The sequence below is a fragment of the Trichoderma reesei genome, assembly GCF_000167675.1.
Source record: "Trichoderma reesei QM6a unplaced genomic scaffold TRIREscaffold_25, whole genome shotgun sequence".
NCBI classification, from domain to species: Eukaryota; Fungi; Ascomycota; class Sordariomycetes; order Hypocreales; family Hypocreaceae; genus Trichoderma; species Trichoderma reesei.
Genome location: NW_006711172.1, coordinates 103388 through 126032, shown reverse-complemented (window position 1 = coordinate 126032; position 22645 = coordinate 103388). Strand labels below are relative to the sequence as shown.

The 22645-nt window shown below is 54.4% G+C and overlaps 8 protein-coding genes across 8 annotated transcripts; 3 read left to right on the top strand and 5 right to left on the bottom strand.

The window, feature by feature from the left end:
* Positions 1–1533: 1533 nt before the first annotated feature.
* TRIREDRAFT_51722 (uncharacterized protein) lies at positions 1534–3324 on the bottom strand. The gene is made up of 2 exons (XM_006968652.1): positions 3171–3324; positions 1534–3085 (listed from the first exon to the last, which is right to left on the bottom strand). Exons 1-2 carry the CDS (start codon positions 3296–3298, stop codon positions 1582–1584), a joined length of 1632 nt encoding a protein of 543 aa, XP_006968714.1. The 5' UTR covers positions 3299–3324; the 3' UTR covers positions 1534–1581.
* A 1098-nt stretch (positions 3325–4422) lies between these two features.
* TRIREDRAFT_81465 (uncharacterized protein) lies at positions 4423–8777 on the top strand (the record flags this gene model as incomplete). The annotated part of the gene is made up of 3 exons (XM_006968711.1): positions 4423–4685; positions 4796–7023; positions 7079–8777. The coding sequence occupies 3 exons, from the start codon at positions 4423–4425 to the stop codon at positions 8554–8556; spliced, it is 3969 nt and encodes a 1322-aa protein (XP_006968773.1). The 3' UTR covers positions 8557–8777.
* A 160-nt stretch (positions 8778–8937) lies between these two features.
* TRIREDRAFT_68499 (uncharacterized protein) lies at positions 8938–10165 on the bottom strand (the record flags this gene model as incomplete). Its single annotated transcript, XM_006968651.1, has 3 exons — positions 8938–9176; positions 9270–9800; positions 9889–10165. 3 exons carry the CDS (start codon positions 10163–10165, stop codon positions 8938–8940), a joined length of 1047 nt encoding a protein of 348 aa, XP_006968713.1.
* A 551-nt stretch (positions 10166–10716) lies between these two features.
* On the top strand, positions 10717–11991 carry TRIREDRAFT_111194 (uncharacterized protein; the record flags this gene model as incomplete). The annotated part of the gene is made up of 1 exon (XM_006968710.1): positions 10717–11991. The coding sequence occupies one exon, from the start codon at positions 10717–10719 to the stop codon at positions 11989–11991; it is 1275 nt and encodes a 424-aa protein (XP_006968772.1).
* Positions 11992–12287: 296 nt separating this feature from the next.
* Positions 12288–13851, bottom strand: TRIREDRAFT_68622 (uncharacterized protein; the record flags this gene model as incomplete). Its single annotated transcript, XM_006968650.1, has 3 exons — positions 12288–13129; positions 13183–13266; positions 13326–13851. The coding sequence occupies 3 exons, from the start codon at positions 13849–13851 to the stop codon at positions 12288–12290; spliced, it is 1452 nt and encodes a 483-aa protein (XP_006968712.1).
* A 1135-nt stretch (positions 13852–14986) lies between these two features.
* On the top strand, positions 14987–16282 carry TRIREDRAFT_111192 (uncharacterized protein; the record flags this gene model as incomplete). The annotated part of the gene is made up of 2 exons (XM_006968709.1): positions 14987–15267; positions 15397–16282. 2 exons carry the CDS (start codon positions 14987–14989, stop codon positions 16280–16282), a joined length of 1167 nt encoding a protein of 388 aa, XP_006968771.1.
* A 570-nt stretch (positions 16283–16852) lies between these two features.
* Positions 16853–18545, bottom strand: TRIREDRAFT_81460 (uncharacterized protein; the record flags this gene model as incomplete). The annotated part of the gene is made up of 2 exons (XM_006968649.1): positions 18089–18545; positions 16853–17773 (listed from the first exon to the last, which is right to left on the bottom strand). Exons 1-2 carry the CDS (start codon positions 18434–18436, stop codon positions 16853–16855), a joined length of 1269 nt encoding a protein of 422 aa, XP_006968711.1. The 5' UTR covers positions 18437–18545.
* A 1483-nt stretch (positions 18546–20028) lies between these two features.
* TRIREDRAFT_68522 (uncharacterized protein) lies at positions 20029–21867 on the bottom strand (the record flags this gene model as incomplete). Its single annotated transcript, XM_006968648.1, has 4 exons — positions 20029–20245; positions 20301–20691; positions 20745–21124; positions 21215–21867. Coding segments are annotated over 4 exons (1641 nt in total), but the record flags the coding sequence as incomplete, so codon positions are not given.
* Positions 21868–22645: the final 778 nt, after the last annotated feature.

Sequence of the window (22645 nt, the reverse complement as noted above, 5' to 3'; positions counted from 1 at the left end):
TTAGTATTATATTAGTAATAAAGGCCTAATTTAGCAGTAAGAGTAGTAAGTTATAAATTATAATCCTGCCTTATAGTAATACTAGCAGCTTTTACTAACTTAATTTTTAAATTATAAGGTCTATAGCTAATTTATATATATTTAGTAAGAATAATATATAAATTTTTATATACCTTTTATATTATTAAAGTAATAAAATAGTATAAATAACTAGTAAGATATTTATTAAATGGCTGTAATAGTTTAATAACTAGATAGCTAGCTAAAAGGTGCTTCTGCTATTAAATAACTTTAGTGCCTATATTAAGGCTGCTAAAGAAGCTGCTATAAAAGACCTTTTTTACTATATATATATTATATTTTTATTAATAAATATAACCTCTTTATATTAGCTAATAAACTAAGGCATTATTAATAATTTAAAGGTTTATTATAAAAAGCATTAGCTAGAGTTTATTACTAATGCCTTCTTTTATAATTATAATTTAATAAAGGAAGTAACCTTATTATAGGCTATAGGCTAGCTAGTTAATATATAGTCTAGTAGTATTAAGTAAGATATAATTAATAGCTGCTAGGTTAAATTATAGCTATTTAGTAGCTTTAGTAAACTTATTAAAAAGCCTACTAATTAAAATAAATCTTATAAGGCTATTTATAAACTTCTAGCCTAAATATATATTTAAGAGCTAATGCAGATTAACTATATTATAGACTTTAATAAGGCTACCTTAAATAACCTTATTAACCTAGTTAAAAAGTGCATATTTAATACTAATAATAATAATTTAGATTAAATAGTAGTAAAATTTTTATTAGCTTTAATAAATAATAATAAGGATAACTTAAATTAACTCCTTTTACTTATTATTTTTATAGTAAAAGTATTTAATATATTTATTAAGCTTATTAACTTTTAGGAATAGTAGGAAATACTAGATTTCCTACTTCTTTAATTACTTTACTAGTAGTATTATGCATTTCTTTACTAAATGCATATTAACTAGGTTAATGTGAAATAATAACAGACTATTAACCAGTACCTTCTTACTGCACTAGGCGTATATTAATATAAGATTTTAACCTATTTTTAGTTATGCAGTACCTGATCTCTGTAAAACCTGGTTCTTATAATACTCTGACTATAACGATGGGGTAGGGGCTGCTGTTATGCATCGTTATAGCCAAGGTTTACTGTAGTAGTAACTTAGAATGTCAGCATTCTGTTGTGTTCTAAAATGTCTACTCTGAAAATCGGGGATCGCCAACCCCGCCCATACCGTCCTGCTCTGCTAGAAGCACCAGCACATGGCGGCGCTTTAAACAAGACTGAGCCACTGAAAGAAGAGGGCATTTGTGCTAAGGTACAATAAGCCTGTGTACTGTTGATCGATTATGATACCGTTCAAGATAAAACGGTAGAGGAGAATCAAGGGCCGTCTCACATCAGCATCTTTGTCCATGAGCCCATATTTCACTTGCATGTGTGTTTCAAAAGCCAGGACTGCGTCATTGAACCAGACGCACGTGGAGTCAAAGACAAAACAAACATCAATTCGCAGCTACACAAGGTCATGTCATCTAACCACCGCCGGTATCGCGGTAGTAGTAGTGTCTCTGGTTGTTGCGCTTCTTGGCATACGACCACTCCGTCTTCCTGGCCCGGTAATGCTCCACGTCCCGGTTGCGCTCCACGTCCCTGCGCACCGAGCGCTTCACCGCATCGTGCACGCCAGCCATGCCAATGGCGCCGCGGGGAGCCATCTCGCGTCTGCGGTTCTTGATGACGGCGACCTGGCTCTCGCTGTTGGGCTCGACGCCGTCCTCGTGCCGCGCAGCCTCCAGCAGCAGCTGCTCCTCGCGCTCCTCTGCCGACGGGTGGTTGTACAGGTTCTGCCGGTAGTATCGGTTCAACGAACGGTGGCCCACGGATCGCCCAGACGGAAGATGCAGCTCGTACTCGTCGTAAAAGGCCGCGTGGGTGTGCTTGTGAGCCTTGGAATGCCATCCATCCGCCTGATGGTGACTCCGAGGATCGTTTGTGCTGTGGTGGGCGTGCTTGCTAAGCCGCTCAAACTGATGGATGTGGCCCTCCGCAGGAACTGCAGTCAGGTCCTCTGAGTCGAGAGACGAAGCCGAGCTGTCAGTCTCCCAACCATCGGCGTCTTCTCCCTCCTCCAACTCTTCTCCGTCAGCCCCGGTGGCCTTGGCCTCTCGTCGCCCGCCCAGCTTGGCTCCTCCGTTGCCGTCTTCCGTCGAGCCGCTGTCCGACTCGTCATCATCCTCCCCATCGGAATAGGTGCTTCTGAAATCGTAGTAATCGCCAATAGCCAACTGATCCTCGTCCGTCGTGTACGGAATCATGCAGTGGCCCTTGTCTCTCATATGGGTCTGCACGGCAAAGAGGCTGTTCTTGTACTTGCCGCAGCTAAGACACTGGTGATCCTCGCCAACTCTTTCTTGCAGATATCGGATAAGACCCTCCAGATCGACGAGATACGTCTTCTCGGGGATGAACATGCCGTGGGTTCTCTCCATGTGCTGAGCATTTGTCTCAGGAGAAGAAGACTCGTGGTTGCAGATGACGCAGGTGTTGACGGTCCAGACCCGGTCAGATCCAGATTGAGTGGGAGTCGGGGTAGATTCGGTGCCGGCGTTTTCGCTCTCTGGAGCGGGGTGGGGGTTTGACGGCCGCTTCACAGGCGAGGGTCGCTGCTCAGTAACCTTTGTCCTTTGGAGACCCTCAATCACTTGGTTGAACTCGTCCTCGGCGGCAGAGTCGACATCCTCGCCCGCGGCAGATGCCGGATCGCCGAGCGAAAACGTCGAGCTCATCACGGAAGTCGTCTCGTCATCATGCTTCTTGGGCGGGTTGGCCAGGTTTTGCTTGTGCTTCTGGCTCAGCAAGTGGTTTCGGTAGGCATTTTCGCTATAGTACGTCTTTCCGCACGGCTCACAGGCACGCTCAAACAGCGCCTTGTCGGCTTCGGCGGTGGTATCAGCACGCGCCTTGAGAACCTTTTCGGTGAAAACTTCGGCGGTGATGGGAGGCAGAGAGGCAACTCGTCGCTTCAGGTTATACCGGCTAGGGAGATATTGAGTCAGCAACGGAGCAAAACAGCCGGAGATGCACAAGCAGCCGGCCTCTCCAGCACCAAGGTCGCACTCACTGCCAGTCGCTCTTCATGTGAGTCTTTTGGAGATCGATATTGCGATAGGCGACCTGACAAGAGTTGCACGTATATGGGTGCGAGCCCGAGGTCGCCTGCCCGGCGGTGGCGGGCTGGACGCTCGCCATGGTGAGAAGCGAGACGAGCAGAACCAGTCGCGGTAGATTTGGTGACTGAACGACTCTCTCCTAGCAAAGTAAATGGGAGGCACAGCCTTATCAAGCAGGGACGGACCGTCCAGAAGTGTGACTCGAACCTGCGATGGTTCTGCCAGAATTATTAATTCTGGTGGAAATTTTGAGTGGCCGGGGGTTTCTGACGTATTTGTGCCATCGCCGCCAAGGGTGGGTCGTACCCTGCATTTTTTTCTGCAGCTGATGACTTGAGCCTGGAAGTCTAGTTGGAAAGCATGTGTAAGCCACGAGGTATCTGTACATGCTGCGGCTCCTGCGCTGCGTGCAAAAGCCCGCGGCCATGGCGGCGCCACCCACGAGCAGCTTGTACCGGGACTCCGCAATCCGCCCCCCCCCGTTGACGCGAGGCCCTAACAGTCCCCTAGCAGCGCATCTGCCGGGGGATCCAACAGCGCAGATAGCGCTCGCTGTACTGGCCGGGGGGGCGCTGGAACCAGCCTGGGCTCGGATCCGGCCTGGGGTTGGTTCAGTGGCTTTGGGCGGCTGGAGTGGCTCGCGAGGGAACCCGACGGAACACGGGGGCGCCTCACTGGACGCCTGTGGCAATGTCTGGAGCTCGGACGAAGGTACTGCTAGGTAAGTAGGTAGATAGGTAGTAATGGTAGCAGCCAAGGTAGGAGATACATGCCGTGATATCCTGGCCGGCAGCCAAACTGCCCAAGCATCAAACACCCGCAGCAGGTACCCTGTACCGCGACCGCTGCCGCAGAGCACCAGACCCCACCGCCCACGGCCTGCTCGTCACGCTTCAGCCTTGCTAATCTCCAGCCGGTTTACTAACGAGCCGCCACCAGCACTGGCCTTGCATCCTTGATCTTACCTGATACTCGATCCGTCCGTCATCCCTCTCGCGCATCCCCTCGTTCCGGCGGCCATCCGTCGTTCTCTGCTCCGTTAACACGCCTTGACAGCATCATCACCACCACCTCGCGCAGCACTCGACGCTCTCCTCCGCACTCTGACTGCCGTTACCACCACCACCACCACCACCACCGCCGCCACCGCCGAAGCATGGGCTGTTGAGAAGCCCCAAACTCCCAGCGGCTTCCACGTCAGCCATGAGCGCGCCGCCAAAGCCCTCGGGCTCCTCAGCAAGGGGCCTCGAGCCTGGCCATGCCGCCGACGCCCGCCCGCGAGGCCCTGAAGCAAGCGGCGAGCTGGATCTGCTGGCCGGGCTCTGGCAGGTCGCGCCGTTTGCTCGTCTCCCGGCCGATGCGCCGCCCGAGCTGAGCGCCTACGTCCAGGATGTCGACAACCCCCGTCGCGTCTATGCCATCCATCGAGCCAGCCGCCGTCACGACTTCCAGCAGCTCGTCGACAAGTACGTGCTCTCGTCCCTTATATCCCCGCTCTCGGTTCCAGGACTGCTTCATTGCTTGGGCTCTCCGTAAGCAGCTGTGCTAACGTTCCGTCTCTTCCTCTCGTCTACAGGTACATCTATCAGTTGAGAACCGGCTGTGGTGCGCCGAATTGCTCCACGGCTACCTGCTTCTCCTGCCGCAAGCGCCTCGCTGGCAAGGCGCCTATCCGCCGATACAATCCGACAAGCGCGAGAACGCTGGCCGTCTATCTTGCCAGCCAAGACAATCCATACTCCGGCCTCTGTCCCTACCTCGGCTCCCCTCGAGAAGTTCCTCCCGCGACCAACAGCCTGATCTTTTCCACTCGGCCTTCGCCATCTCAGCACGGCAACCGTAAATCCTCAGATCCACAGACATCCTCCCGGCGGAAACCAAGCTTGGAGTGTCTTGCCAAGGCTCCTCCTTGTTCTACAGCAGCAACAAGATGCCGCTCGCCGTCTCTGGAGAAGCAACGCCTAGGCAGCCAGCCCGGCGAGTCCAAGAATGATGGCACCCCCTCGCGGCTTGGTCAGATCCCGGCATCCCAGATTAGCGTCACCGAAAAGGCAGTGCAGAAGGATTACAGGTCGTTTGCCGTGGCCACTTTTGGCACCGTCGCATTCAAGATGTTGGAGTGGCTTACACCACAGTCGATTGAAGCTATGACGGACAAGATCTCTGAGCTGGGGGGTTATCGGCAGAGTAACAATACTGCTGCTGCTGCTGCGGCGGACTCCCAACAGGCCACTGATTCTCAGAAAGACCATATTGACGCACATCAACCTGTTTCCCTACCAGCCTCACAGCCTAAACGAAACAGGGCCCCGAAACCAACAAGGACCTCGAGCCAAGATGTGGCCGAACCGCCTACGCCCATGAAAGACGTATCTTCCAAACCAAAGAGGAACTCAAAGACGACTCTCCGCTCTTCTCCATCCAAGTCGAACAGGAGGACAATGGATCCTATGGCCATCTCAGCAGGAAACGAAGAGGCCAAGCCGACGTCACGCCCCCCCAGCCTAAACGGCTTCTACCCCGACAAGTTGGCTCGGGCCGGCAAGACTTCACCCGCCATCATCACTCGCGGCGTGCCGGAAATACCATCCAAGCCCGCCTTTTTCGAAAACCTATCTCCTCCAACCCCTACCAGCACTACCACCACCACCACCACCACCACCGCGGAGGTGGAAGAGGTCGAGTCAGGGTCATCGGATACAGAAACTGTCGATGAGAAGGACACGCCGAGCAGCACCCCCCCGACCACGAGAAAGGAGCACGTCGACCCTCATGCGAAGCCGAGGCCCGTGTCACCATTACCCGAGGCCGACTTCTCATCGGCCAAGTTACTGCTGCCCCAGTCCTTGTCCACCCTGAATGTCGACCTCGTCGAGTTCATATGCGATGTCTTTCAAGAAGACCAGACCTACGAGAGCCATTTCTTCGGACCTTTGGAATCTCACGCCTCTTATCCTAAACCCCAGAATCTGTCAAAGAAACTGGTGAGGCGGCGGTCGACGTCCCGTGCCACGTCTGCCAGCCAGTGGAAAGCTTTCAACGAACAGGCCCTCTTCACCGTGCTGAGCGACCCTCACTCGCTTGTCCGGTCCTTTTCCCGGGATGGCAAACTGTACGACTCTCAGACGCTCTTCTACTGCATGCTCCGGATGACGCGAGCGGCGCCGACCCTGGTCCTCCACAGCCTCTGGCTGGCGGCAGAGTCCCTGTTCACAACGCCAAAGTCATTCCAAGCCTCGCAGTCTCGTCCCGCGAGGGCACTGCCCAAGAGTCGGAAGCCATTGTCCGATTTCGAAGCCGGCTGCGTCGTGTCAGTCTGTCTGCACGCCCTCGTTGCGGTGGCTCCCTATGTCTCAGACTCCAAAACATTGTACGACATGTCGCGCATACGATCCACTGGATTGGCTCTGGGTGGTAACAGTCTCTCCACGAGACAGCCGCAGGCGATATGTCTCGAGTACGAGGACGTCTTCTCCAACGACGTCGCCATCCGGCTGGCCCGCCGTGTGTTCTCCGCCGTGTCCGCCCGTCGGTCCCTGGCAACGCTGATGCGCATGGATGGCAAGAACAAGGCCGGCCAGATGGACATTCTCCAGCCACTGCTCAGCCAGCTCGACCTTGTGCACTCCGGGCCGATCCGCGTGCTGGAGTTCCCGACAGCTGAACGCCTGCTGCACGAGACCCGCGTTCCTACCCTCCTGCTCGACTGGGCAAGGACGGTTCTCTACCACGAATGGGATGGCCATGCCGAGATATTGTGCGCCGGTGCTTTCCACGGGGCACTGTCTCTCATCTCCACCATGTGTAAGTCGCAAAAGCTCCATGTTCCTTTCCACCTGTTCATGCTGACAGATTGCAGATCAAAACAGATCCAGGCTCCTCCTGGGGGACATTCAGTTTCGCGCAGACTACTTCTCAGAGCGCCTGGATACGATGGAAATGCCCGTGTCATGGGCGGAATCACCCTCCTCGCGGAACAAGGGGCACATGCTCGACTACCCGTACCTCTTCAGCCCGGAATGCCTCGTCACATTTTTCCGATCCATCAACTTTGCAAAAATGAGCCGCATGTTTGAGGAGAGCAGCTCGCTAAAGACTAGGATGAGCGCCATCGTCGACCCAGGCAGCCTGGTAGCGAATCCCCACCACAAGATTGTGCTGCAGGACATGCTCAAAGTGGCCTCGTCCAAGTATCTGATCCTGGACATTGGCCGAGACAATGTGCTGCGAGATGCCTTTGACCAGCTGTGGAGGCGAGAGCGACGCGAGCTGCTGCGCCCTCTCAAGGTTCATCTAGGCGAACAGAGCGGAGAGGAGGGCTTTGACTCGGGTGGTGTGCAGCAGGAGTTCTTCCGCGTGGCCATCGCCGAGGCGCTTGATCCCAAATACGGCGCGTTTACGATAGACGAGCGCACGCGCATGGCCTGGTTCGTGCCCGGCTCCGTCGTCGAGGAGTGGAAGTTTGAGCTGATTGGCGTCATCGTGTCGCTGGCAGTGTACAACGGCCTCACACTCCCCGTCACGTTCCCCAAGGCGCTGTACCGGAAACTGCTGGGCGAGCCGGTGGAAGAGCTCTACCACATTGCAGACGGCTGGCCTGACCTTGCCAGCGGGCTGATGAGCCTGTTGGAGTGGAACGAAAAGGACGGCGCAGTCGAGGACGTGTTTGCGCGTACGTACGAGTTTTCGGTGCCCAACATTGGGGGCAACGTAACGCGGGAAATGACCAAGGACATGGCGCAGTGGCCGCAGAACCTCGACTGGAAGATGCGCATCACGGTGCCCGAGGAGACCGAGGGCGACCACGAGGCGCCGCTCGTGACCAACGAGAACCGCGACCAGTATGTCAGCGACTACATCCGCTACCTGACGGACGTGTCGATCCGCCCGCAGTACGAGGCGTTTGAGCGCGGCTTCCATAGCTGCCTGGACCACAAGTCACTGTCGCTGCTGAGCCCGCAGATACTGCAGTCGCTGGTGGAAGGCGTCCAGGAGATTGACATTGCCGAGCTGCGGCGGTACACCCGCTACGTGGGCTGGGATGCGTCTCACCACACGGTCAGAGACTTTTGGTCCATTGTCAAGCGCTACGACGACCGGATGAAGCGCAAGCTGCTGGAGTTTGTGACGGCCTCTGACCGCGTCCCTGTTGGCGGCATGCGGAACCTGCAGTTTGTCGTGCAGCGCAACGGCGACGGCGAGGACGGCGGGAACCGGCTGCCCACTGCGTATACGTGCTATGGGACGTTGCTGCTACCGGACTACAGGGACAAGGAGATGCTGAGGCAGCGGCTGACTATGGCTTTGGAGAATGCCTCTGGATTCGGCTTTGCGTAAGGGGATGAGGTTCGCAAGGAACATCCTTTTCTTTTTCTCTTGTTGTTTTAAGCGTCCTTTGCATTCATTTTCTGTAGTTGTTTTGTGAGCCCTGTGGAATCTGGACTACAGTTGGACGGGTATGGAGCGATTGTTGAGCGTTAGAATTTGCCGTCTTGGCTCTGGGTAGGATATGTCACCTGAGGGCTTATCCACTATCTATATATCATATTTATATATATTATACAGCCGGTCTGAAATATTCTTATTCATATACTCTGTATCGGTTCCGTTCCTCTATTATTGTGCGATGATTATTAGATAGGGAGTGCCAGGCTGTACGCAAGATTGTCATGATTGTATCCAAACACACACTCTATTACTCTAGTATCTCTTTCCAACTCATCTCATTTGTCGCACGTTGAGATTGATCCTCTTGTTCTGCATCCACCCCTTCCACTCCTCAAACTCGCCGTCCTCCCGCCCGGCAGGCCAATCCGCGAGATAGTCGGGACACGTGCCCTTCATGACCTTGGGCACACCGTGCCATGCGTAGCGGGATTCCTGCGTCATGTAGATTGCGTCTCCGGAGCGGAGTCTCAGCAGGAGGTATTTCTTGTCCTCCCCCTTCTTGTTGTCTCCTCCATCTGCACCCTCGGCCTTGTCCGTGGATGGTTGTCCTTGTGCATCTGTGTATTGTTGTTGTTGTTGTTGTTGTTCGTTGGGCCCCGGACTAGGCGCAATCATGAACAAGCAATCACATCCAAAGCTCAAGCTAACCAAGCCCTTGTCCACCTCCTCACTGACATCCCTATGCATCATCATGGTGTCGCCGGGGGTATAAAAGTTGACAATGGCCGCCTGGGCGAGCGTCTCGGGAAAGAGCGCCTTGAGGAAGCCGGCCAGGTCGGACGGGAACTGGGGAGGGGCGGCGTCCGGGTAGACGCGGTTGGTCCAGTCGTACTGGCCGCCGAGGGTGACCCAGTGGAGGCGGCGGGAGAGGACTTGGTTGATGGAGAGGGGGTTGTGGACGGAGGGGTCTTTGGGGGTGAATTTCGTGGGGGAGGAGGGCGGGAGGGAGAAGAAGGATGTTGTTGAAGCTGATGGTGCTGGGGATGAGGATGAGGATGAGGAAGGGTAGGGGAGGTTGTAGTGGAGGTGGAGGTTTGTCTGGTGGGTTGGGTTGGAGAGGTCGCGGTGGATCATGGTGTTGAGGAGGTGCGTTTGGACAGCTGGTGGGATGAGCGAGGGGATGATGAGGAGGCCTACGGGATGATGCGAGTTAGCCCAACTTCAATGCCTTTGTATGTAATGAGATAAGTATGGCAGCAGTAGATTCTTGTGATAACTCACCCGGAAGCAAGGGATGATGCAAGATAGGGGCATCGCCATCCTCCTTGCCCTCGTCGACATACTCGGCTCCCAGATGCGAAAAGGCCTCTGCGATTTGCGATCGCGGGACATGTCCCGACAGACGAAACTCTGTCTCTTCGAGGGGAAGACGGGGGTCGTCGAGGGGGATGTCGCGGAGGAGAGTGGCTTGGTCGAGGCGGGCAAAGTGTTTCCATTCGGCCTTCATTTGGTCGGATGGCTGTTCGTGGGCGTCGAGGTCGAGCGCGCCGGGGGCCATTTTGTTCTGAAACGGTCCTCTATGGATGACTTGTATGTATGGCTCTGAGAGATGGGATGTATATATATGTCTATGAGTATGTGTGTGTGCGTGTGTTTGTGAAGATGAATAAAGTGTGGGATGAGTGAGTAAAGGAGTGAGGTTGTGTATGAGTTCTCATGAAGAGACTGAATGACCAGTTTTGGTGGTTTGCGTTTAGTGGATTTCTTTACAGTGTGAACCCTATACACACTGTAACTCCAGCTACTATAAATCATGCACTATGATGATGCCACATCGTGCGTTGTGTCTATATGTAGAAAGAAGTAAAAAGGAGGATTGTCTAAAGAGAAACATGAGATGATCAAGCCTAGAGAACAAATTCTCTCATGATTTTCGACATCAGTCTCTCATCATCACTGATCAAAGATACATCCATTGTCTTAGGACGACGTCTTAACATCCAACAGTAAATAGTGGGGCTACCTACTTACACCACCAAAAGAACTTGAACCTCATCTCATCCAACTCAAAAAGTTCATCACCATCATCACCAAGCCTCACATCAAAACATGCCTCCATCAACACCCCCTCCGCTACGCCACATCTCGCAATTCACCCTGTCTCACTTCAAACTTCTCCATCGCTCAGCATGCTTCAGCACGTCCCTCCCCCGCTGGCCTCGCCTCCGACCAAGCGCAAGGCCATCCCTCCTCAGCCGCTCAACCAACCCCGAGCCTCACAGCAACCACCCGGACTCACAACAACCCTCAACACCAACAAACCCATCACCAACTCCTCATAAACAGCCCCAATCCCAACCAGAACCACAGCCACAACTCCAACCAAAGAAACACGCCGCCACACCACCAATATCCCCCCCTAAACGGCCCCCGCCCATTACAAAATCCCACAAACAAACCCTCTTCACAACCCCCGTCATCATCCAATCCCCATCCTCCTCCCCCCATCTCACAACAATAACAACAACAATCACAAGCACAACCTCCCAAAAATCCCATCAAGACGCCCAAATCTCCTCCGCAGCATCCTTCTTCACCCAAGGCTTCCAATTCCTCTACTCAGCCGAATCCCTCAAGCACCACCCCAAAAACCTGCACATCCCCGAGATCATCATCCTCGGCGCCTCCAACGTCGGCAAATCCTCCTTCCTCAACGCCCTCGTCAACAAGCCCGACGCCGCCCGCGTCAGCGCCCGCCCCGGCAAAACCACCCTTATGAACGCCTTTGGCGTCGGCCCCCTACCAACCATCCCCAAGGGCACTCTCCAAGCGGGGGGAAAACTTCCCCGGTACAGCCTCGTCCTTGTCGACACGCCGGGGTACGGCTTCAAGAGTCAGGCCAGCTGGGGGGATTCCGTGTGGAAGTACATCAAGGCGCGCAAGATGCTGCGCGGCGCCGTGGTGCTGCTTTCGTCGGAGAAGAAGCTCATGGAGCAGGACAGATGGATCCTCAGGACCCTCGCCGAGGCCAACACCCGCACGCTGGTTGTCCTGACAAAGGCCGACAAGGGCGGCGGCTCGTGGACGCAGCGGTGCGGCGACATGGCGACCCTGGTGCGGGACGAGCTCAACAAGATTTCGAAGTCCGTGGGGAACGGATGGAGTGAGGGCTCGGGCTGGATGCCGGATATACACGTCACGGCGGCGGGCATGGATCACGTACCCCGGCTGGGCAGCGGAGGCGGCGTGGGAGGCGTCAGGATGAGCATCTTGGAGATGGCCGGCTTTGACCTGCGGGACAAGGAGGTGAAGAGGAAGGACGAGACGGTCACGTATGGCGGGCCGGTGGTTTCATTTGATGATATCAAGTGGAAGACGGGGTGAAAATGTGCGACTATAGCTTGCTAGACATACAAGGTAAAGGAGGCTGATTCGTTGACACAAAAGGTAAAGGACGCTGCTCGATGGACATGAGCGTATTACAATCTTGTATATCTAAGAGATGGGATGATAATCGGGGTATGAGATGTGATAAATTGAAAAGGCAAACAGAGAACCTTCCCCGGAAAGAAAACTGAATCCCTCAGCTAGTGATGATTGTAGCCAAACTAAAAGATTTGAGAAACACAACGCAATGGGAATAAAGAGGCAGCACAGGATTTGTGTCATCACGAGACACATCAATCCCCCTTAATCGACCGTGTTGACTTGTGCGACTTGATCGAGTGCGGAGTTTCTGGGCGATTGCTCACCGATTTCCGCAGCTTCTTTGTATCAAACAAGCTCTTGACCTTGCGCAGCCGCGCCCACCGTTCCTTGTCCTTTGCGTCTCTCGTCGCCTCATCGTCCTCTTCGTTGATGGCGAGCGAATCCACAGAGGCGTTCGGCGTGTGATGGGGAGCCTGTCGAGCCGGCGTCTTAACAGGCGTCGACGGGTTGGCAGCAGCAGCAGCCGGCTTGGATGATGGTTTGAGCCTGCCCTCGTATACACGTCGGAGATCGTATTCGTTCTTGATGGACTGCAGCAGAATCTTCCACGCGGGCATGTCGGGCGCATCGTCCTTTGCGATGCTGTGCCCTCTGCTCTGAGCGGCCGGGTTCTTCCACGGGCAGAAGAAGCGGTGCTCACGCTCGGGGTCGAGGTAGTCCATCGGCGCTGGTACGACGACATTGCCGTTTGCATCCACCTCCTTGCTCTTGAACATCCACAGGCCGAGCCGTCGCTGGCAGGTATGACAAGACGCCGTGTTGGGAACAGCGCCGATGCGGGTGTTGTTGAGGCCTTGCCAGCCCACGAGGGCCAGGGCAAGCGCTGGCCGGACTGGTTCGGGGGTGGGATTGCGCCCAGTGAAGAAGTCGGGTGGCAGCTGAGAAATGACCTCGTCCAGGTCCATGCCTTCCGGCAGACGGAGATTGAACTCGTAGGGAAGAAAGGCTGCTCGGGAACAAAGCTCCTCGTATCGCCCCTTGAGAGCTTCGATGGCACCCTTTGCGCTCACAAATGAGATTCGAAGAAGTGAGTCTTGATGAACAATTAGTAAAACGTTGCATGGCCGGATTGCCTGAAAGTCTTACCGTCGCATCCGCGTCTCTTCCACAGACAGTCTGATTGATGCGCGCTCACAATCAGCTCTGCGTATTTGTCAACCAACGCAGCTTCTGCCGTCACATGTTAGACCAAGATCCGAATGAGAAGCTCCAACTCAATAACAACTCACCAACTTCGGCAGCCGTCAACAACCCGTCCTCCCCCTCCGCAGCCTCCTTCTTCAGCTTCACCACCAGCTCCTTGTGACACAGCAAGCACCGCACCCTCTCCTTGCCCTGGCAGATCCACCCCCTCTTGGCCCATTCCACCTCGCTGATCCTGTCCGGCTTGGGCGTCCAGTCGGTAATCTCCTGGAACGTGGCCAGCCTCTTGAGAAGCTCATCCCGATCGCCGGGTGAGTACCGCGCCGGCCCGTCCCTCCGCACCTTGGGCGTCGTGGCATCGGACACGGTGCGCCTAATGGAGCTGGCCAGGCTGGTGAGCCCCGACGAGACGGGGGGTTCCATGCGCGGCGCGGTCTCGTCGGGGAAGCCCAGGCGGCGGCGCTTCTGCAGCATGGCCTCGTGTTCGACGACCTTGCTGCCGCTGGGGACGCGGTGGCCAAACATGGCGGCTGGAGACTCGTCGTCTGTGCTGGGGCGCGGGCTGCTGAGTCCTTGGAGCAGGGCGTTGAACTTGCGTTTGGTCGAGTTCATGATAGGAGAGAGTGTGACGAGTGGTGAAGAGCTGGCGAGGCTGACGAGGCTGACAGGGTCTGGTGAGTGGTGGTTGATGGAGGGTGGCGAGTGGCTCTCGTGCGTCCGTTTGCGCTTAGAGTGCGCGCAGTGCCGGTGACGCTATTGATCCAGATATATCGATAGTATGAAGCAAGGACGAAACGGCAAAAGGAGACTGTCTCAGTTAAAAGCAGAGCTGCTGGCGGTCGATTACTCCGTGCTGCTGTCGAAGCCCCATCAAGGGGTTGTCCGTGTCCCCTGAGGCGTGGAAAAGGGACAAAGGGTTGGTATGAGAGAGAGCCGAGCGCCTGGATAGGTACGCGCAGGTGAAAACAAAGGAAAGCCGGGGGACGATCCAAAGGCGACGTAAGGCAAAAAAAGAAACAGAACGAGAAGAGTAGAAGGCGAAGAAAAAGAATATGATGATGACGTTAGAGACAAAGGAAAGCAAAGAACAGTCAGCGTGTCTCAGCAAGTGTCGTCAAGAGCAGCCCTTGTCTGGGACTTGCCATGTATCGTCGGACTATCGAAATCCCAGTTATGCTTGTCATAATATCTTTTGAATCCTGGAAGCTTTGACATCACCTGCAGCAGCAGCAGCAGCAGCAGCAGCTCCAGCCCCGTTGCCCGCGCCAACAGGCTCCCGGAACACGGCGCATCGTTGATCCCTGCCCAATTTCCACTGATAGCCGATAAGCCTACATTCACCGCCCGCGCCTCTTTCGGCACCCTGTTCCTGGGCACGCGGCAGAAAATCTGGCTAAACTTTTTTTTTTTTTTTTTTAACCTCTCCCTCTGGTTGGGACACTGGAAAACTTTCGCTAGAGACAGACAGACCAGCAGGTCATGAGTTTGCAGTGATTGCAATAGACACACAGTAGCCCATCAATTTCCTTTTATTTGCGTCAATTCATTCTTCTCTTGCAGTTCAGGAATTCTCACATTGAGATTCCATCTTCATCCTGACTGACAAAAAAGTCTCTTCCCTCACATGTCCAAACCGCCCGCCTGGCTCTTCTCCAACAACTCCAACAACCCATCCACCAAACCCAGCGCGAGCAGCATCACTTCTCCCGCACACCCAACAACAACAACAACCAACAAAACCGACGAAATGGCCCCCCTGAAGCCCCTCAAGCCCGGCGCCAGCAGCAGCGACGCCGAGGGCGGCCAGGCCCCCTCCGACCAGCAGCAGCAGCAGCCCCTCGCCCAGCCCCCCGCCCAGCTGCTCGACCTCATCGAGCAGTTCCTCGCCGACAACGTCTTCCGCGCCGCGCACAGCGCCTTCAAGAAGCAGCGCGCCAAGAAGGGCTGGGGCGAGCTCTCCTCTGAGTCCAGCAACGGAGGCGTCACCCTCGTGAGCGTCTTCGAGGCCTGGCAGAAGAAGAAGAAGGCGTCATCCAAGACCCCCGCCGATCGGGACGTCGACATGGACGATGATTCTAGCAGCTCGAGTTCCAGCTCGGACAGCTCCAGCTCGAGCGAGAGCTCCAGCAGCAGCAGCGAGGACAACGACAGCAGCAGTGACAGCGAGAGCGAGAGCGACGAGGCCGACAAGAAGCCCTCGTTCCGCAAGGCCTCTCCTCCCAAGGGCAACAAGAACTTGAAGCGCAAAAAGCCCGCCAGCTCCAGCTCCGACTCCTCCTCCAGCAGCAGCAGCAGCAGCTCCGATTCCAGCTCGTCCGACGACTCTAGCTCCGACTCGGACTCGTCCGATGAACAGCCCCGTCTTAAGAAGCAGAAAGTCGCCGCCCCCGAGTCCAGCAGCAGCAGCAGCGAGTCCGACTCCGACTCCGAGTCGTCTTCTTCTTCGTCATCGTCAAGCAGCTCCGACGAGTCCAGCTCCTCAGACGAGAGCTCCAGCTCCGACGAGAGTTCCGACAGCGAGTCCGAGGTCGATGCCGCGGAAGCAGCAAAGGTCCCCCTCCCCGAGTCAGACTCTTCGTCCTCTGACTCGTCATCAGACTCCTCCTCCGACTCGGACTCGGACGCAGACAAAAACAAGAAGACGAAGAAGAACAGCAACAAGAAGGCCGCCAAGAAGGAAGTCAATGGCGTCTCCAAGCTATCCCAATCCTCTTCGTCGTCCTCCTCCGACTCCTCCGCCACAATCGACTCCCTCCCCAACCCCCCTTTGCCCCCCAACCCCAACGACGTCCAAAAGGACGCCAAGGGCAAGGGCAAGGCCAAGACGGAGCCCTTCTCCCGCGTGCCCCGAGGCATCAAGGTCGATCCCAAGTTCGCCTCCAACGAATACGTCCCCATCAGCTACTCCCAGCGCGCCCACGAGGACCTCATCGTGACCAAGGGCAAGGGCTTCACCAAGGAGAAGAACAAGAAGAAGAAGGGCAGCTTCCGCGGCGGCCCAATTGACATTACTGAGAAGAAGAGCATCTACTTTGATGACTAGAGAGATAGAGAGAGAGAAGGAAATATCTGAGTGGTGGTAATGGATGGACGAATGAATTGTTCAGACGAAAGGGGCAACGGGGGAAGTGTTTAGGGGATGCATTCTACAGCCGGTGTTAGGGCGGCCATTGTCTGGTTTTGAAAAGTCGAATCTTTGCTTTTTCTAGACTTTTTCCTTCATGTTGTTGTATCTTTGTTCAAGTACCTCTTCTATACTGCTTATTGCGTTTAGAAAAACCTGTTCCAAGTTAAACCGATCTTTGCAACGTATATGCGATGTATAGGTACCTAGGTATGTTGTATGCTCAAGCATGTGCTCTGTATAGGTATGCCCTCTTCAAACGCCCAATTCAAATTCCAACGCTCAATGCCTGCCACATGGTACTCAAAATCACGACGCCGTATGATCATCCAACATGCTTGCCCAGTTACGTCGACCAAAGAGAAGAAGGAAAGCGAGCCAAAGAGAAAGGAAAAGAACAAGTGAAAAGAAGAAGAGGATAAAAAGAAGAAGAAAAAAAAAAGGAAAAGTAAGGAAAGAAAGAAAATAAAAAAGATAGATAGAAAACACCTAGAAAGTCGACCTCATGTTGCCCGGCGCTGACCCGTTGGTCTGCACCTCCGTCGCCGGCGCTCTCTGCGTCGCAGGGTCGCCTCCGTCCTTGCTCGCCTGGGTCATGATTTCATTCTTCCTCTTGACGGCCTCCCAGTCGCGATTGCCCAGCTTCGCATTCTCCAACGCCTCGTTGAGCCACTGCTGCCACTGCGGTGTGCCTGGCGCGGCGCCGCTCCGCTCGACCCAGCCTATGGCCTTTGTCTCGCGAATGGCATACCACAAGGTGCGCGTGAAGCTTGGGTGGCCTTCGCGCTCGTCGTCCTTGTCCGTGATGGTATCGGCCTTCTGTCCGTCCTCTTCGGTGGCGTCGCGCCATGTATAGCGCGAGAGGTCCCAGAAGTACGTCTTTGGCAGCATGCCGAGACCCCAGTATAGCCCATTGAGAACAATGTACGATCCTCCAATGAAGATTTGCGAGTTCCAGGTGCAGTTGCCGAGGAGCACGACGCTGACCATGAGAAGAATCGTGCCGAGCGCCATGCACACCCTGTAGGCCTTCTCGCCAACGTAGTACTCGCACTCCTCGGTCCCGGAGTAAAGCTCTCGAGCAACGTCCTCGGAGCAGCGAACCAAAACAAAGGCTCCTTCGCGCGTCCGTATCATGACGTCGCCGCTGGGCACGTCGTTGGTGTGCCTGCGCTGCATGAGAATTGGCCGCCAGGAGGAGGCGTAGCCGACAACGGTGGACGCCAAGGAGATGAGCGTGATGGCGATGATGGCAACGCCGTCCTTCCATATGACGGCAGCAACAAGAATGCCGGCGCTGAGGAGGAAGGAAAAGGCAGAGAGGAGGTGGAGAGGCGACAGCAGCTTGGGAGGCACAATGGGCCGACCACCGGTCACGGCCATGGTTCCGGTTGACAGCAGATCCTGAACCTTTTCCGTGGTGCGCCGCCGGATCGGTCCGGGATGGCCTTCGATCTCAACATCAGGACTGAAGTGAACAGTCGGGGTCCTCGACTGGGACTCGATGTCGACGTCGTGAGGCGGCTCGCTCAGCGTCGACGGCGTGATGCGATGCTGCGAGGCCTTTTCCGCGGCTCCAGCTCTGGAGAGGCTGCCCGTAGAATCGTCCGGCACGCCCCGTCTCCGGCGCCAAGGGACAGATCCGGCAAAGAAGCCAGCAAGACCGCGTTTGCCCTGCTGATGGTGATGGTGGTGCTGGTTCGCACTGGTCAAGGGCGGCGGCACGCTAGGCGCATGCTGAATGTCCAGCACGAGGAAGCTGTACGGTGGCAGGGCGTCGAGGGGCGTGATGATGTTGGCGAAGAAGCCGACCGAGTCGAGGATGGTGCCGCTGTAGACGCCGGCCATTTTGGCGTGCGTCTCGGGCAGGCGAGTCGGGCGCGAGGGCTTGAGCAGGGCCTGGGGCGCGGGCAGCAGGCGAGGCAGCATGCACAGCAGCGACGCGGTGATGGCCTGGGCGTGCTCGGCAATGGCAGACTCGCCGATGACGGCCAGCAGCGTGACGACGTCGAGGCGCCACGAGGGCTTGTCGTTGGGGAACCATTTCCACCCGGGGTCGCCTGGGCTGGACATTTGCTGGTGGTGGTGGTGGTGATGATACTTCGATGGTGAGGAGATGAGTATCGAGATGGGAACAGGAGAGACAAGACGAAAACACACTCGCAAGATGGGGTATTAGCAGCAACGGACTAATATCAAGAACGGGCTGAAAGACAAGATTGATGAAGACGACAATCGCTGATGCTGGGCAATGATCACGATGCAAAAAGGATAGAGAGTAAGATGACGAGGAGAAAAATCTTCTTGTGCTGTCGAAGCCATTGTGGTCCCCTTGTACATGCATGTAGATCGAAAGATTTGGGAAGGCACAGCCAGGGCAACGTCGTTGCCGTTGAACCAGGCCAGGGTATTTGGTGGGAGATGCTGCAGCACCTCCAATTGTATTCTATGGTATCTCAAAGGCCATTGGGCCTTTTGGCTCTTTCAGCTCGCCTCGTCTTGTCCGTAACGGCTGCTGAACACGCAACGCGCAGGAGGCTATGCAGTCGTGAGAGACGCTGTATCTGGACAGGTAGAGTTGGATGTTATTACGTAGAGAACTACGGAAGGATTAGTGATCCACGAGAAAAGGCTATGAGGCTGGACGTTTAACAATATAGATAGTAATCAGAATGATAGTTCCACCACGGGGCATAGTAGTTGCTTTTAATTGCTTAAAGTCCGCTATAGGTAAAGTCTCGAGAGTCTTGGTTGTTTATTTTCTAGATCTAGTGCAGTTCTAGCAGGCTGAATTGCCCAATTGTTACAAAGTGTTGTGAGAACGATGCTTGCTTTAGACTCATTACAACAAAACTGTCATGGCCAAGTACATCTCGGCCATAATACATCAAGGGATACTATTACCATACCTATCTATGTAAGATTAAGATATAGAAAGTCGGAGACCCTGCCGCAACTTTGCTCTTCAAACTCAGACTTTAAAGACTCAATGGTAGAATAGTAGAATACGATAGTATCATCAAGCCGCCGTCCGAACCCCTCTCATCCTCTGCCTAGCGCCAAGCCTCCACTGACGAATGTCATGCAGCTGCGTGCAGTGCATTCAAGGTTCCGAATCTGCAGCAACCCATGGACCTCAATAATCCATGTATGTACGTAAGTGCGCGAGGGCGGCTCTCAAGGCCTCCAACGGGGGTATCGACAACCAAATGCCTCCAGTGCTCTCCATAAACCTCATTGTACCTCCCCTTAAATCACACAACCCAAAAGACTATATAATGTTGTGTGCAAACAAGGTATAATAATGACTGCAGTGCGAAAGTTTAGCCAAATAAAACAGTCGTCATATATGAGCAACCCTCAAAGGGTCTAAATGCATTCATAACCTCATATTGACCAATCCATCAAACTCTTGACAAGAACCCAGGATATCACAAAGTAGGTAAAACTATCTAGGTATATACAAGAATCGCGCTCAGTCCTCATCTTCACAAGGTACTCCGCCGACCCGGCTGTGCAAGCAAACAACGCCCCAGCATAGCCCCCCTCTAGTCTTCAAGTCGCAACACACCCAAGACACCTCAACCCAAAAGAAAGAACCAAACGCCATCACGCGGGCCTCCATAACCAAAGAAAGATAACGGCATTATTTGGTAGATCAAATTTCAAATCTTGGCTTCGTCGTCCACATCACCAAAAGTCTTCTCTACCCACTCGAGAAACTCAATCCACAGCTGCTCCCACTCACGAAACATTGTCTCCCTCTCCTTGTCGCTGAGACACGCGTGTTCGAGGCTCCACATGACGAGCTGCTTCCATCCGTACAGCCCCATGTCTGCCTTGCCCACCATGACCTGATAAAAGTCGTGAGACAGAGTAGATCTTTTGCTCCGGTTAGCCACGAGGTCCGGGGAAGAAAGCAGAGAAGGCGGCATACCTAAAGAGCGCACCGTTGTCGGAGCTCACGGTACAATGCACGTTGTTCGCCAGCAGCTGGTACATGGTGTGTCCATTCGCTCGTGGAGTAAGCCCTAGAATCTCGTTGGAAATCGGACACAACTCCAGGCAGATGCCCTTGGCTTTCATCTGTTGCATAATGTAAGGGTGTTTTGCCAGGGCGAAGCCGTGCCCAATGCGCTTCGAGCCGAGCAGCAGAGCGTCGACCAGATTACCATCCGTGTCGGTGCCCATGTCCAGCGTCTCACCGCAATGAAATAAAAAGGGGATGTCCAGGTTTTGCTCGGCGCACTTCTTCTTGAACTCCAGGAATTCAGGAATATACGTCTTTAGAGGATTAGGCTTTGCCTCTTCCCCAACCAGGTCGAAACCTAAACACAGTAAGCCTTGGCTCCAAAGAGGGAGACACGAGTGCCTTGCTTACCTGCTATCCACTGAGGCCACTTCTTCTTGAACTCCATGCATTCGGCGAGGGCGGCTTGGATATCTGGCCGAGGCATCGATCGTGGCGTGCAGTATATCACTTTGAGCCCTCCGAAATATTTGCCCTGTTCGGCCCTGTCTCGTTGGAATTTCTCCACCTCGTTGATGATTATGGACATGATGCCCTCGTTGTTGATGGGACCGGTGCCGTCATCGTGGTAGAGCTGGTTGCTCATCATAAAGTTGGGTCGTATTTCAGCGTACTGAATATTATCACGGGCGAAGTCCTCGAGGCAGCGATATGTATAAGCGCGGTATGCCGTTTCATAGTTGAACAAGCCCTTCATCATGCGTGTCCTCCCGTTAAACTTTTCCCAAGCGCTGCATCGGAGAAAAGGGTGTCAGTCTTGAAACGTCTATAATAACGAGATGGATCGATGCCACAAGATGACATGGCAAGACCAAACTCACCCAGAGGCTGTCTGATAAGGATGGTGAGCCTCCATCTCCTCAAACATGAGCTTATGCAGCAACCACTCGTCAGGCGTGGCCGCCGTATAAACATCCGGGAACCGACGCAAAAACTCAGAGAATTTCATCGACTGTCTAGATCTGTAGTCGGCCGAAAACAGGTCGCCAGGATCCTCCTTCTCTTTCTCAACGCTCATGATGGAAAATTGTATCTCGCACTTGTGGAAATTTTCATACTCATCCTCTCCATGAGTCTCAGACTTGCGGACAAGGGGGAGAGAGCTCGTAATGAACATGCGATCCATGCCCTTTGCAATATCGAGAAGCACCTTTGGTGGGAGACAGGCGTTAAAGTGAATGTGCAGGTGGGCACCCTTGGGCATTTTGGAAGCAATCTGGAACAGCGCCGTCTTGTTGATGAGGTCGACGTTGCCCAAAAAGTGGTCGCCAGCAAAGCGTGTATGCAGCTGACCTCTATATCCCTTTCGCGGCGGTTGGCGCGCAAAGAAAGCGTCGTCTCGCCGTCGCATCTTTCGGATAATGCCATCAACTCGGAGTTCCTGGGGCGTGGCGCGGGAGCGGCACCGGGCATCAAACGAAAGCTCCTCTTCCCTCGAGACAACCTCGTTTCGCCATTTCTCGTAGTCATCTAGACTTGGTACCGATACTGGGCCTCCGGCACCGGCGTCATCAGGGTCCAGTGGCAGGCCCAGAGTGCCGTCCCCGGCCCGGAGACCGCGCGGCGGCCCCTGCACATGTCCCGCGGCATCTCCGCTCCGCCGCTCGTCAACCTCGGCGTCGAGTGCCTTGACAAGCCGGAGCGCAGCGGCCCTGTCGTTGTCGCCATCGCCGTTTCCGTCACCGTCGCCGTCCTTGTCAGAAGCACCGTGCTGGCGAGAGCGCCTAATCAGCAGCCCGTCAACGAGGTGCCTACGGCCCTTTGCGCGCTTACTGTTTGTCTGCGGCATGGTAGATCGTCTGCTGTTCCGAAGTCTGCGCCGCGGGAGTCTGGAGAACTTGGAGCCCATGAGCGAAAGGAGCGACGTCGGCGAATATGAAGAGATGCCGAAGCACGAGCAATGTGACGAAGGATGGGGTGTCGTCAGCCTTGCTTCCAGCCTAGCCTCTCTCATGGGGGGACCTTTGTTCATGAAGACGAGCGGATTGCGGGTGAAAGGTAGGGCTGGTCCTGGTGGGACGAACACGAGGTAGCGAGCGAGCAGGCAGACGACCGAGCGAGTGGATTAGTGTTTGCCGCGATGGTGCTTTGATAACTTGTTTGCGTCTCTTTGTGGTGCGTCACTGCCACTCTTCATTGTCGCTCAGCCAGGCGTGTGTGCTCGATGCTGCTCAAAGGGCTCTACCTGTATATATAAGGTACGTCTGTTTGCCTCGGATAGTCGACTTGAACTTTGCGTCAGCCCGGCCAGT

Bases quoted from the DNA above. Each gene is read 5' to 3' on its own strand.
- TRIREDRAFT_51722 (XM_006968652.1), bottom strand. From the start codon at position 3,298: ATGGCGAGCGTCCAGCCCGCCACCGCCGGGCAGGCGACCTCGGGCTCG. The intron at 3,086-3,170 runs GTGAGTGCGACC...ATATCTCCCTAG, and splicing joins CACATGAAGAGCGACTGGCA to CCGGTATAACCTGAAGCGAC.